The following is a 14,211-nucleotide window of genomic DNA, read 5'->3' as shown; positions in this document are numbered from 1 at the left end:
ATTGTTGATGCTGTTCATTGTTGGATAGGACAGAGAGAAATGGACAGAGGAGGGGAAGACAGAGAGGGGGAGAGAAAGACAGACACCTGCAGACCTGCTTCACTGCCTGTGAAACGACTCCCCTGAAGGTGGGGAGCCGGGGGCTCGAACCGGGATCCTTACGCCGGTCCTTGCGCTTTGTGCCACATGCGCTTAACCCACTGCACCACCACCCGACCCCCTTAGTTTCTCTTCTTAACATTACTTGTAAGGTGACAGCAAACAGAACATTTTCATCTTGTATTCTAAGTGTATTCCCAAAACATTTAAGGCAACTTAGGCAGGGAGGAACAACTGTCAGGTGGGACCATGTCAGGGGATATGAAGGGGTCCCAACCCATTATTTGCCATGTCATGTGGCCCCCTTGTCCCCCATGAAAATCCCCCCACCTTGTGATTAGGAGGAAAGTGGCCCTACTGTGGAAGAGACAGTTGCAAAGCCAGGGCTTGTTTGTTTGTTTGGTTTGGTTTGGTTTGCCTCCAAGGTTATCGCTGGGGCTGGGTGCCTACACTAGGAATCCACTGCTCCTAGAGGCTATTTTCCCCCATTTTTGTTGCCCTTGTTGTTACTGTTGCCTTTGCTGATGTTGTTGTTGGGTAGGACAGAGAGAAATGGAGAGAGGAGGAGAAGACAGAGAGGGGAAGAGAAAGACAGACACCTGCAGACCTGTGAAACAACCCCCCTGCAGGTGAGGAGCCAGAGGCTCAAACTGGGATCCTTATGCTAGTCCTTGTGCTTCATGCCATGTGCACTTAACCCAGTGCACTACCCCCGGCTCCCCAGGCCTTCTTGCTCTCAGTGTGTGTGTGTGTGTGTGTGTGTGTGTGTGTGTGTCACAGAGGAGTAGACGATGGGAGGAGAAGGGGTTACCAGAGCCCAGGAGGATCAGACTTTGCTGCCCAGCCTCTCCTGGGGGCTCGGCACACTATCCCTTCCTGCCCTGCTTGTCTCTTCAGAAACGACACAGTTCCGGCGACAGGTGGGCATCTGCAAATATACCTGCATTCTTTGGATTCAGAGGCATATGGCTCGGAGCAGTCCCTCTGCTGGGTGGCCATCCGATGTCCATCTGCACAGCAGCTTTCCATGGGGATGTCTGCACCCACTGAGCAAGAAAAAGAACAAAGTGACTGACCATAGTAGACTCCCACTCACTAAATACACACAGTCCCTTTAACCTGACGTCTCCCTGGGGTGGCTGAGGGCTCCATCCCTGATGTCCTTGTGTCTCCGTGACAGCAACCAACAGGTCTGAGAGGGATAAGGGCTCAAAGGGATGTCTCTTCCTTTAGTTACTTGATAATTACATGCTTCAAACTCCACTGGGCTGGGAGATGCAGAGATGCAGCCCAGAACACTCAATCAGCACATACCTGGCTGAGTCCCTGCTCCTGCCACGTGCTAGATAGAAACTCAGCCTCTGAAACTCCTACAAGGACTCTGCCTGCAAAGTGCAGAGGGCAAAAGAGCCAGGTGCCACTGACAGACACACCGTGCTGCTACCCAGTCCAGGACACAGCAAACCAATTCCTGAGGGGTTCGAGACATATTGCACCAAGGGCAGACTACAGAGTCAGGGGCAGGGGATTCCTAGAAGTTCTCAGACAGCTGGAACCCAGAAGGGACAAATGAAAGTGTCTCTAGAGGACGGATACTCAGCCTGGAGAGTAAGAACTGCAACCTAGGGAGGGAAGAATGGAAGTAGGGACTTGAGCCCCACTCGCTGGCCAGTTTCTGGATCCACATCTGTGTTCCTATAATCATCCTCACACATGGGTTAACTGCACTTCATTTGCCACAAGATCACTTCTTTTCTTTTCCGTCCTCTTTCTTTCTTTCTTTCTTTCTGTCTTTCTTTCTCTCTTTATTTTCTTTTTGGTAGTCACTGGGGCTTCACCACTTCCAGCACACTTTTTCAGAAAGACAAAGACACAGACAGATAGGACAGCACCAAAGCTTCCTTCAGAGTGATGGGGGCCAGGCTCAACCCACGACAAAGCAAGCTCACCATCCCTGTGAGCTCTCTTGCCTGCCCTAAGACTGTAGTTTTCTACAGATACATGGGGAGGCTGTTCATTCAAAAGGATCTAAGACATGATGAAAGGCCATTATCTGTCACAGAAGGAAAAAAAAAAAAAAGGCTGTGGTTGACTCCTGTGATAACTGTGACCCAGTCACGTGGCCCAATGTCCCCTCCGCAAGTCAACCCAAGTCACTTCCCCCTTCCCCCACCCAACTCCAGCTGAGCCCACTTAGTAATTCCTGCCTGTGGTCTCACACCTCCCTCTGGCTCTCACCCTGTCCCATCACTTTATCACCTGCTTTCCAGCTAAGCCAGGTGTCCCCAGTGGCTCCCACACGCCACTACCCACGGAGCACCGCTCACTGTCAATATTCTACCTGCTTCACCCTCCCAACAGCAAATGTTTGGAGATCTGGACTTATCTCTTGTCCCCTTGTGCCTGGGCATCAAGCTGCCACATAGCAGTCACAGAGTCAAGTTGAAAGAGCTTGAGCCTTGAAGTCAAACAGAAATGAACTCCCATCTCAGTTCCAGTGCTGCGTGACCCAGAGCAGACTACTGCATGTCTCTGGGCCACAGCCTCCTCTGCAGCAAACAAGTTGGCAATCCCTTCTCAGAGCTGCTTGAGATGAAGAAAACTTAGAAAGTCCTACATTGAGTGTCTTCACTGTGTATTAAGTGAGTCAGAGAGACTTGCTTGATTTTGCTCAGGGGACTTGGTGAGTCTCGGCCCCATCTTGTTGTGCTGCTGTCCCCCAGAGCAATAGGCTTGGACATTGAGCAAAGCACTGCAGGCAGAACTCAGACTCCCCAGCTCAGCAGGGCCGGAACTTTGTGCTCTGAGCTGCAGAAGTGTTTGAAATGATTCCAGATGGGGAGTCTCGAGCACTTTGAGGCGTATTCTCAGCAGGACAATAAAATGAGAGTTAAGTGCCTTGCTCAGTCCATAGACTTGGAATGTCCCTGGAATGCTCCAAGCAGCCAAGCAGCCACACAGCTGGAACTCGTGCAAAGCACGGCTTCACAGCAGCCTGGGGTCTGCAGAAACTCCTTGGGCCAGAGTGTCGGGGAAACTCAGGGACTGTCCAACACAGCTCTAGCAGAAGGCCCAGCAGGGGCCACAGCCCAGTTGGATGGTGACCTGGCAGAAGTGTGGGGAGCAGGGCCAGGCAAGGCATCGCCTCCCTCAGAATACACAGCCCCTGAGACAGGATGGGCCCTGAGGGAAGTCCCCTTGCTTTCACCATCTGCTCTACCTCAGCCTCTTCAGTCCTTCCCTCCCACCTTTTTTTTTTTTTTTTTTTTTTGACCAAAGTACTGCTCAGCTCTGGATTATAGTGGAGCAGGAGATTGAACCTGGGACTTTGGAGCCTCAGGCATGAAAGTCACTTTGCATAACCATTATGCTATCTACTCCTGCCCTTCTGCCAGCACCACGCTGGTAACAGTAACACAGAGAGCAGCAGGGCCACCATTTCTAACCCACCCCATTCTCTTGGCAGCTATGTTGCTCCCAATGTTTTTCCCACCAGGGATTTTGCTGGGGTTCCACTTCTGCACAACACCACCACTCCCAGCCTCCCTCTCCCCCCCCTTTTCTTAAAATAAGGTGAGAGACAGAGAGGGAGAAAAAGGCAGAAAGAGGAGAGACACCACAGCAAAGCTCCAAAACTTGTAAAGCTCCTCTCTGTATGGTACTGCCATGTGGTGGTCAGGGATTTGAACCTGGGTCCTCATGTATCACAAGTTGTGTGCTCTTCTAGGTGGGCTATCTCCGGGCCCTTGTTACTCCCAATTATTTTTCTATCAGGAACATACAGTTCTGGGCTGAACATCTTTATTCCTAAAGCCTCCAATATTTCCTTAGGCAGTGCCTCTGAAGCTCAGGTAAACGGGGTGTCATCAGGATATTCAATAAGTTAAGGGAGGCCGCTGTACCAGGAGGCTTATATGACCCCCAAGCTGTGTGGATTGGTGATTGGTTGGAGCTGGACCTGGTGAGTGAGACTGACAGGCTCCTGGCCAGGGGTGAAGTGCCAACCAATGAAGGAGCCAGGTGGCCTAGCTGGAGGGGACAGACACCCTGGGGACACCACAGGACACTGAACCTCATAAAGCTAAATATAACCCAAGAACAAACTCTCTTACTACAAAATCCTGTGAACCTTCTGCTTGGATGTTGCAGGAGAAGGCAAGCCAGGAGTTAATGCTACCTAGCCCCCAAGGCTGACACCACCTCTCACTGAGCCTAAGCCTCCATCCCCCATCTGCCAAAGGGCGGTGGCAGCGGTCTCTGTGCACGGCTGGAAACTCAGGAAGGTCATTCTGGCAAAGAGTTTGAAGCGGTACTTGACCACGAAGAGCAACAGAATCATCACAAGACAGCGAAGGCAGATGTTGGCGCGGCCCTGGGCTGAGAACAGACTCTTGGAGGACTCACACTCCAACGCCACCCATTTTCAGGAAAGAGGCATTCCCGGCCCAGAGGAACTGGAGGGCAGGTGTTGTAGAGGCAGCCTCTCGTTTGTGGATGTCAGATACCATTCAGCACCAGAGACTGCGGCCAAAATAAAATTCTTTCCCCCCCCCCCACACACACCCCCCCAGGGAATTAAAGGGCTGCATAAATATCATGGTGCCAACTTAGTCCTGGTGATTTGGATGGGCACACTACAGGCTCTGAGGCACCAGAGGTTCCTGGTCCAAGGCAGAAAGAAAACACACATTCTTTTCAAAACTACAGGTGCTGGCTGATAGGCAGGTGGGGTCCGTGCCACTCCTCTGACGTAACCTCCCAGAATGTCAACCTGCCTTTTGCAAACATCCTAAAAGCTTAGCTCAATAGGTAGCAAAAGTCAGTGACAAGTTCCAAAAGGAAAAAAATGGAGATACACTGGTTCACCTGTCAGCATCAGAACACACTGGTGCTCTCATCTGAACATCAGCCCCAGGGATGCCCACACTGCCACGCAGGGGTCTGGTGCCCCAGCCCCAGCAGATGAGCTATCTTGCTGCCACCCCCAGCAGATGAGCTATCTTGCTGCTTCTCCCTCAAACCTCCCGGGAGGGAGCACTCCACCAGAAGTCCCTTCTCCCCTCTCCTATCCAGACTCATCTCTGGGCCCAGACTCCCACGTTTCTGTCTGCAGCCTGGTGTCACCCCAGAACCGCAAGATCCACTCGGGCCTCTAACACAGAATTCTGTGTCTTCGCACCACCATCCTGCACCTAGCTTTCCTAGTCCTAGCAGTTAGCATCAGCACCCACCCAGCTGGCTTCAGCCCCCTCACCCAGGGTCTTTAAGATCAGCCTGGGGATAAGAAGAGGACTCAGTGGAAAAGAGGTGGCATGCAGAGCAGGGCTGACATCCTAGTACACATGCCAGGTGCTGGAGGACAGGGCACAGGTGACCTCACCGGCCACAACCCTCCTTCCTGAGCCCCTCCAGGCCAAGAGGGACGTCAACACACTGGGTGTTCACCAACCAGCACTTCGTTAAGTGTCCAGATTTGAGACTTAGCTAAGACTCTGTTAAGTGTCCGCAACTGAGATCATTACTAAGAAACCAGAACCAGGAGAGTAGGGCGGTAGCGCAGCGGGTTAAGCGCACGTGGTGCAAAGCACAAGGACCGGCATAAGGATCCAGGTTCGAGCCCCCAGCTCCCCACCTGCAGGAGGGTCGCTCCACAAGCGGTGAAGCAGGTCTGCAGGTGTCTGTCTTTCTCTCCCCCTCTCTGTCTTCTCCTCCTCTCTCCATTTCTCTCTGTCCTATCCAACAACAACAGCATCAATAACAACAACAATAATAACTACAACAATAAAACAAGGGCAAAAAAGGAAATAAATACATAAATATTAAAAAAAAAAAAAAAGAAACCAGAATCACACAGACCCTGCCAAAGCATTTAATTATCTAATTGCTACAACTCCATGGCTGTTGGTATGCATGAGACCCCTTCTGTTTCATTTGGTTTAAATCCCCCCTGCTTAACACTATTCTATTTACATAACCACTTCATTCTATTTATATAACCGCTGTTAACAAGCACCTCCCTCCAGGGCATTGGTTCAATCCCCACTGTTTCATGATATGTTTTTGCTCCACCCCCCTCCTTGTCACACCCTGATCCTCTCCTTGTCACACTCTGATTGTCACCAGTCACTTTTCTCTCCACCCTCTCTATGTCACACCCTGTTTCCACCCTACTTGGCAAGTATATATAAAGACAGCATTGTGAGTTTTAGAGTACTGTACCTTGAGTTTAGCCTAGCTCGTCTTAGATTGTGCTGCGTCCTGCATGAATAAAGAGATACTGCGTACAACCCAGCCATGAGTCCCTGGTCATCTGTTACCCGCCCGTGAAGCCAGCCCGGCGGAAACAACCTAACCCATCGAAAACAACACATGGCAGTAAAAGAAAACCTTTTTATCATGTGAAGCAGGCTGGGAAAAAATAGTCGTGCATCCATCAGTATGGTTTCATAAACACTTCACTTGTACAGCTGTCCCGTCACTGCTCAAAGCTCACTGGCCTCAGCCTTTAAAGGGGTTAGGGTGAGATGTCTGCTGGAGTGTCTCCCCCACTGTCCGAGGAGGGAAGCAGACTTCCTGGAAACTTGTGGGGACGAGTCTTATGGCCTTTCTTGCTTCTGGGCCTTCGTCTATGCTGTTCCCTTTGCCTGGTCCACGCTCCCCACTACCCTTCTTCAAAAACCCAGGCAACTCCTCCTCCTTCACATTCCAGTTTTCAGGCTGCCTCTTCCAAGCAGTCTTCCCTGACCCTTTGTTAGTTGGGGATGGTTCATAGTTGGGGATGGGTTTATAATTGTTCATTTCTCTGGGTCTCCCAGGGGGTGTGAAACTCATGAGAGGAAGGGTTGAGTGTCTCTTCTTCCATGTTCTGTCCCCAAGACCTGAAGCAGCATGTGGCAGTAAGCTGGCCCTCAGCAGATATTCAGGGTACAAATGGCTGGATGCCAAGAGAGGCCAGCTGGGACCTTTACCAACATGGCTCCACATGGTTCAGTGACCTGGCTGGGTCTTTCTCCCAGCTCCTGCCTGGGGACATTCAGCATTAGAACTTTGGGGAAACATAATACTGTTCTCTCCCTGGGAAGGGGTCAAGGCAGATGACAGACAGCAGTGTAGCTGCTAAAGTAAACACAGGACCTCTCCCTCAATCGCCAAGGCAACCCATGTAGCTGTCTGTTCTCTCTATCCGACAAATGAGAAAGCCCCTCTACCACCCTGCCCTGCAGGGCTGGGGTGCAAGAAGACAGGCATTTTCTGGAGTCCTGCAAATGCTGGTGGCAGCCTGCCAGGCCCCAACGGTGCATGTGCCATGCTAACCGCCCCCGCCCCATCCACATACAAACACCCCCACCATCCAGCAAGTACACAGGCCTGGGTTGGGGGCGGGGCGGGCAGGACGTGGGCGTGACCCACAGCGGCCTGCCCTGAAGCTGAGTCCCTGGGACTGTCACAAACCCGGGTACCCCAATCTCTTCGCTTTTGCATTCAGAGCTCCAGCAGCCTCCCTCAACCTGTCAGCCCTCCCACCCCACCGACTAGAAAACTTCCAGAAGCTTCAGCGCAGGCCCCGTGCTTCCCAGCCAAACCCCCACTTGCCTTTGTTCCCTCTCCTTCCCAGCCACTTTCTCTGTAATCAGTCAGAAACCTCTGCCAGAAGCCAAGAAAGCCTTGGAGAAAACACAGTTTTTCCCAACAACCTCCCTTTCCCCTTCCTCCTACCCCCAGCTCTCCAGGAAGCCCAGCAGGACAGAGAAACAGACATGGAGTAGGAGGCAGGGGGATGCGTCTCTGCCTCTTGGCTAGGACAATCGTGTCCTGTATTTTATTTTGGAAAGCCAGGTCACCATGTGCTTAAGTGCTCAGAACTCAGTGGCCTTCTCCACCATAGGTTTTTGTCTTGTTACCAGCTAGAGGAGAGTCAGAGAGGGGGAGAGAAATAGAGAGGAGAAACACAGCACCGCCCCATTGCTGGAAAACCTTCCTCCTTTGCATGATGCTCCCACTGATGACAGGGACTTGAACCCAAGTCCTTACTCATGGTAAAGTTTTCTCTCTACCAAGCAAGCTATCTTCTGGTCCCTCCACACTCACTTGTAAATTATGTGTTCATTATTTCCTTGGAGACCTGGAAATTGGATGGGGGGAGCCTGTGTCTTTCAGGGTTTCAGGGTACCTTGCAGTAGCTGAGCCCACAGCCTCAAAGAGGAACCAGGTAGTTACCTACCAGGCCCCAAACCTTAACAAGCATATAGAAACTCAAAAGAGGGGTACCCCCCAAAAGAACAAAGGGTCATGTGCTAGCCCAGTCATGCCTTAAAGTTTGCAACCACAATGTTTCCAGTCTACTTTTTAAGTTAGGAGATTCTCTATTAAGAAAGATAGTTGTAAACCATCAGCCATGGTTCAATGAATCCCAAAATACAGCCCAGCAAGTTTCAGGGGTTTATTCAAAATTAGATACTACAGGCTACAGGAGAGAGAAAGAGAGAGAGAGAGGAGGTATTCTACTTGGACAAGAGAAGTAACAAGGATTTTTGAGACTCAGGCTCAAAAGAGTTCAACTTAGCCTTCTCTCTGGCCCTTAGTTCCCTTGTCTGTAAAATACGGTGGGGGTAGGGGGGTGGGGGGGGTTGTTCAGCTTCAGGGTCCCTTTCATCTGCAACAGTCTTGTATGGTCTGAAGCTACAATTTATCTCTGCACTTTCCCTCCAGTTACTGGGTCACATGAATGCCCTTGCTCCAGGGCCCACTTGACCAGCTCCTGCCCAAGAACCCTCTCCTCCAGGAAGTCCCTTGTAAATCCCAAGAGTCCTGTGCCTCCCCTGTGCCTTCTCCCCAGGAGAAATGACCCAGTGCATGCCCAGGGTAGGTACTGCATCCAGGGCGTCAGGACACCTTCACAGTCCCCCTCTGGCCTCCTTGTGAATCCCCCAGAGCAGGAGCTGGGACTAGTGAGTGACCTTTTGACCAGGGTGAGTGGTCACAAGGAGTTAAAAAGAAACTAAGCCAGAGATAAAGAATCTGGGATTCCAAAGATTGGGGGGGGGGGGCATTTATCTGAGACTGAGCCCTAGGAGAGTGGTCTGGCTAATGACTGATGAGTGAAGGGTCAGCAGAGAGGGTCAGAGGTCAGGGCTCTGATCAGCTGGACCTCTTGGCTGCCAGCAGGAACCCGTTAAAGATCCAGGGAGGGGAAAAAAGGTGTAGCCTGGGGTACCCCATTCCTAGGGCTGCACTTGGGGGCTCTATCCCCTTTGCCTAGGGTGCGTAGGTTTGGAAGGGGCCCTACCCCAGCTCTGGGTAAGTATGGAGTCTAGGAGACAGGGAGAAGAAGGAGAGGAAGAGGGAGAGGGAGAGGGAGAGGGAGAGGGAGAGGGAGAGGGAGAGGGAGAGGGAGAGGGAGAGGGAGAGGGAGAGGGAGAGGGAGAGGAACAGGGAGAGGGAGAATCACCGCGAAAAAGTCTGATTTCATCCTATCCACCCAGTCTACCCAGCGGAGGCTTGTCTCCTGGGCAGAGGACTACTTCCTACCCACCCTCAGCCTCAGTCTTCTCGTCAGCAGAATGGGCACAACCCCCACCTACGGATGGAGGTAGAAACAGTGAGGATAGATCAGGCCAGGTCACTCCGTGGGCAAAGTCCGCAGCCCCGAGGGCCATCAGCTAGCGCACCCCCAAATGCAAGGCCCGAGGAAGAACCCCACCAAGAAAGCGCGGGGCGGCTGGGGGGCCGCGGGGGCGCAGCGCAAGAGCGTGGACTTGGGGCGCCCCTACCTTGGGCCGCCAGCACCGAGAGGCCGCCGAGCAGCAGCAGCCGCAGCGGGACCGGGCGCGGGGCGGAGGGCTCCATGTGGCCAGCGGACAAAGGCGCGGGGTCTCTGCTGCTCCGGGCGCGGCTCCACGCTCGGCCTGAGCCTCCGCAGCCAACGCCGAGCCGAGCCGGGCCGCGCGGTTCAATTATCCCGCCCCGGAGGAGGGCGCGGCCGCGGCGGAGGCGGGCCCGCGGGCGCCAGGCCTCCCTCCTCCCCCCGGCCCGGGCCGACCCCCCTGCCCCGGTTGTCTCCCGCCCCTGCCGCCCTCCGAGGCACCCCGGCCCCAGAGGAAGTGCAGACCTAAGGCTGCGGGCGGGGGCGCGGACCCCAACTTCTCCCTGGAGGGGACTGTACTGGGGGGCGAGGAAGGAGGGTGCATTCGGGCCGCGGGCGCCTGCACCCCTTCATCCCCACCCCCACCCCTAGTGGAAGTGAAACCCGATCCCCTCTCCAGCCAGCCCAGAGGCGGGCTCGGGATCGAAGGTTAGCTCCTGCGGTTTGGGTGGAAGGATGGGAGACGGACACCAAGGCACCAGGAGGTCCGAGGGGGAGTGGGAAGGGCAGGGGGTCCGAGGGCCCCGCCACCTACCATCGCTCTGCTTTCCCGCCCTCGGCGGCCTGCGCGCGTATCTTCGCGGGTGGGACCCCGCAGGTGGGTGACTGACCCCAAACGTGTGCCCTGCAGGACCCGGCTGCGCCCTGGGCAGGACCTTCTGCAGTAGGGGAAGCAGCCTAGGTGCTGAGCCTGCAGGAGCCGCAATCAGTGGTTACTGGAGTACGAATTAGTTTGCAGAACCATACACAAATGTTTTCTTTTATTTTTTATCTTACTTTATTTTTTTATTTCACGGAAGAAAAGCCAAGGAAGCAGGCTAGCATTTGTAGTACAAGTAGTATAGAAACTTAGGATCTCATTCGGACCTGCAAATCTAGAACTCTACTTTTTAACTTTACCAGGCAGCAGCAACAGGTTTATTTTCCAACGATAAAGCTCTGACGGGGTGGGGTGGGGTGGGGTGGCACACCTGGTTGAACGTCCATGTTACAATGCGGAAGGACCTGGGTTCAAGCCCCAGGTTCCCACCTGCAGGGAGGAGTCTTAATGAGCAGTGAAGCATTGCTTCAGGTATCTCTCTGTCTCTCTCTTTCAGTCTTCCTCTTCTCGATTTCTCTCTCTCTCTCTCTATCCGATAAATAAATATAATTAATTAAATTAACACCTGAAGGTAAAGATCCACAGGCAGTCCATTTCAGTGGATGTATGGGTTCCCTGTCCACAGCTCCAATCTGAGGTTGACACACACACACACAGAGACAGACACACACACACACACACACACACACACACACACACACACACACACAGTCTAGTGTATCACAAGACCGGAAGCTGTTTTAAGGTGTTCACTGCAGTGCTATACAGAATGACCTCTAAGTGAGAACGACTCAGCAGCACTGACACTGTAAGGAAAACACCGTGGGGCAGCACAGCTGGGAACAGGACGCCACTTTGTCAAGCCACAACTCTCCACTCATGCGCCTACACAAGGTGCCACGCAACACCAGAACCCAGACAAAGAACACTACATGAAGGAGACAACTTTTTTTTTATTTCCTTATTAGGGATTAATGGTTTACAGTAGTTTGTACATGTGTAACATTTCTTAGTTTTCCACACAACAGTTCAAACCCTACTAGGGCCTCCTTTGTCTTCCAAGACCTGAACCTTCCCCACCACCTTACAATCTTTTACTTTGGTGCAAATATGCCAAACCCAGTCCAAGTTCCGGCATAAGGATCCTGGTTCAAGTCCCCGGCTCCCCACCTGCAGGGGAGTCGCTTCACAGGCAGTGAAGCAGGTCTGCAGATGTCTATCTTTCTCTCCCCCTCTCTCCATTCCTCTCCTTTCTCTATTTCTCTCTGTCCTACCCAACAACGACATCAATAATAACTACAACAATAAAAAACAACAAGGGCAACAAAAGGGAATAAATAAATATATTTTAAAAATTTTTAAAAAGAGAGATCCAGGCAGATAGCATTAATGGTTATGCAAAAGACCTTCATACCTGAGGCTCCAAGGTTCCAGGTTTAATCCCTGCCATTGCCACAAGACAGAGCTGAGTAGTACTATAGCTAAAGTAATAATAATAGCAATTATTGTTTTTAAAGAAAAAGGAGGATGGGGTAGATAGCATAATGGTTATGCAAAGAGACTCTCATCATGTGCCGGGTTCCCTGCACTGCTGCAAACCAGAGCCTAGCAGTGCTCTGATTAAAAAAAAAGAAAAAAGAAGAAAAAAGTAATTAAAAGGGGAAAAGAACATTTCATCTCTGTCTATAAATAGGGAAAGTTAGCAGAGTGAATATCCTTGGGGTGATTATGGGGAGGATGAGTGTTTTTTTGTTTATTTGTCTGTTTGTTTTGTTTCTTGAGGGGGAAGAAGGGAATTGACTAAGATGTTCTCTTAATCAGTGTATTGATGGGGTTCCATTTGTAAAACTGTCTCAAGCTCACTTATGTTTTTTTTTTTTTTCTTCTTTCTTTCTTTTTTTTTCTTTTTTTCCTCCTCCAGGGTTATTGCTGGGCTCGGTGCCTGCACCATGAATCCACCGCTCCTGGAGACCATTTTTCCCCCCTTTTGTTGCCCTTGTTGTAGCTTCGTTGTGGTTATTATTATTGCCCTTGTTGACGCAATTCGTTGTTGGATAGGACAGAGAGAAATGGAGAGAGGAGGGGAAGACAGAGAAGGGGAGAGAAAGATAGACACCTACAGACCTGCTTCACCGCCTGTGAAGCGACTCCCCTGCAGGTGGAGAGCCGGGGGCTTGAACCGGGATCCTTACACCGGTTCCTGCGCTTTGCGCCACGTGCGCTTAACCCACTGCGCCACCACCCGACCCCCGCTCACTTATGTTTTATGCCATTTTCTAAGTGAAGGTCTATTTGAAAATCAAAACCAAAATGATGATTTGTTTTCCCATGGGATGCCTTACATGTTTGTGGAGAACACAGGAACACTTTTGAGGTCACTTGCTAACTAGCTCCTGGCTAAGGTGGCTTCCCAGGAGAGGGCCTGTGGGACTGGTGCTGGAAGATGCAAAGAAAAGTGTGAAGAGTTTCCTGGGCAGAGAGAGTAAGTGGCATCTGTGAAGGCCCAGGGCTACTCAGGAAGTTTATCTAATTCACTTCAGCCAGATGGTTTGGAGTGTTGGAGGCACATGAGTGGAACAAGGTTTTTTAGGCAGTTGGATACAGGGCTGAGGGGAAGCTCTGAGCAGGAGACAGATTGGAGATACATTTGTGCTTAGGTATTAAGGTGATTGCTTTTAGTTAAATTTGTTTTCTTTTTCACCATAGCACGGTTCAGCTCTGGCTTATATTTGTGAGTGGGTTTGAATCTGGGTCTCAGACTTGAGTCTTTTTACATAACCATTCTGCTATCTCCCCTAGGGGCCCTTATGTTGATTTTTTTTTTTTAAGCCACAGGAGAATAAGAGTGCCCTTTTAGGAATCCCAGAAAAGTTGTTACATGGGTATGGCCTATTAAGTACTCATCCATCCATTATTTCATTGATACAACAGCCCTTGGGAAATTTTAGAATCTCTTTCTATAGATAAGAAAACCAGGCCCAGAGAGGCCGAATCACATTCCCCCCACTGACACACAATTGACAGCACAGAGCTCTGGATCCAGTCTATCTGACTTGGAATCCTAGTGCCTCTCAGAGTAGCTTAGGTTGATGGTTCTGTTTTTCACTGAGCACCGTAGCATAAACATGACCCTGTCTTGTTATCAATACTCATCTCACAGGGCCAATGAAATAGTTTAGTTGGGTAGTGTGCTGCTTTGCCCTGTTTGGGGTCCAGGCTTGAGCCCAGCCCCCACCACACTGAAGGAAGCTTTGATGTTGTGGTCTCCCTCTCCCTCTCCCTCTCCCTCTCCCTCTCCCTCTCCCTCTCCCTCTCCCTCTCCCTCTCCCTCTCCTTCTCCTTCTCCTTCTCTTTCTCTCTCTTTCTCTCTGCCTCTATCTAAAAATAAACAAAATAAAATCTCCATCACACATTTAGTGAACAAATCACATATGAAAACTGTCCTAATGTTTACTTAACCCTCCTGGAACTACTGGTCCTTAAGTCATTTCAGTTTAGAGGGTTTATAAACCGTGCTTCAGAGAGACTTGTGTCCTTCATGCTTATCTCCTCATATGCATGTCTAGCAGGGCAGAACCCAGAAATGGATTCATTCATGTCCCAGAAAGAGAGACAAGTCCAACACGTCTCTCTCCACTTCTTCTCTAGC

At 51.2% G+C, this 14,211-nt stretch overlaps 1 protein-coding gene across 4 annotated transcripts in view; it reads right to left on the bottom strand.

Moving 5' to 3' along the window:
- Positions 1-10,167, bottom strand: part of FBLN1 (fibulin 1) — a 90,119-nt gene extending 79,952 nt beyond the window's left edge. For 2 of the 4 annotated variants that reach the window (XM_007531902.3, XM_060188763.1), the window contains exons 1-2: positions 9,870-10,167; positions 1,040-1,145 (exon numbers count right to left, since the gene is read on the bottom strand). In XM_007531902.3, the coding sequence (XP_007531964.1) occupies positions 1,040-1,145; positions 9,870-9,945 (182 nt within the window). In that variant the 5' untranslated portion in view covers positions 9,946-10,167. The remainder of the gene's footprint in view (positions 1-1,039; positions 1,146-9,869) is intronic. The other 2 variants (XM_060188764.1, XM_007531903.3) reach the window with 1 other exon arrangement.
- Between the last annotated feature and the right edge of the window lie 4,044 nt (positions 10,168-14,211).

The sequence above is a fragment of the Erinaceus europaeus genome, chromosome 4, assembly GCF_950295315.1.
Source record: "Erinaceus europaeus chromosome 4, mEriEur2.1, whole genome shotgun sequence".
Lineage (NCBI taxonomy): Eukaryota > Metazoa > Chordata > Mammalia > Eulipotyphla > Erinaceidae > Erinaceus > Erinaceus europaeus.
This window is presented reverse-complemented; position numbering and strand designations above follow the sequence as displayed.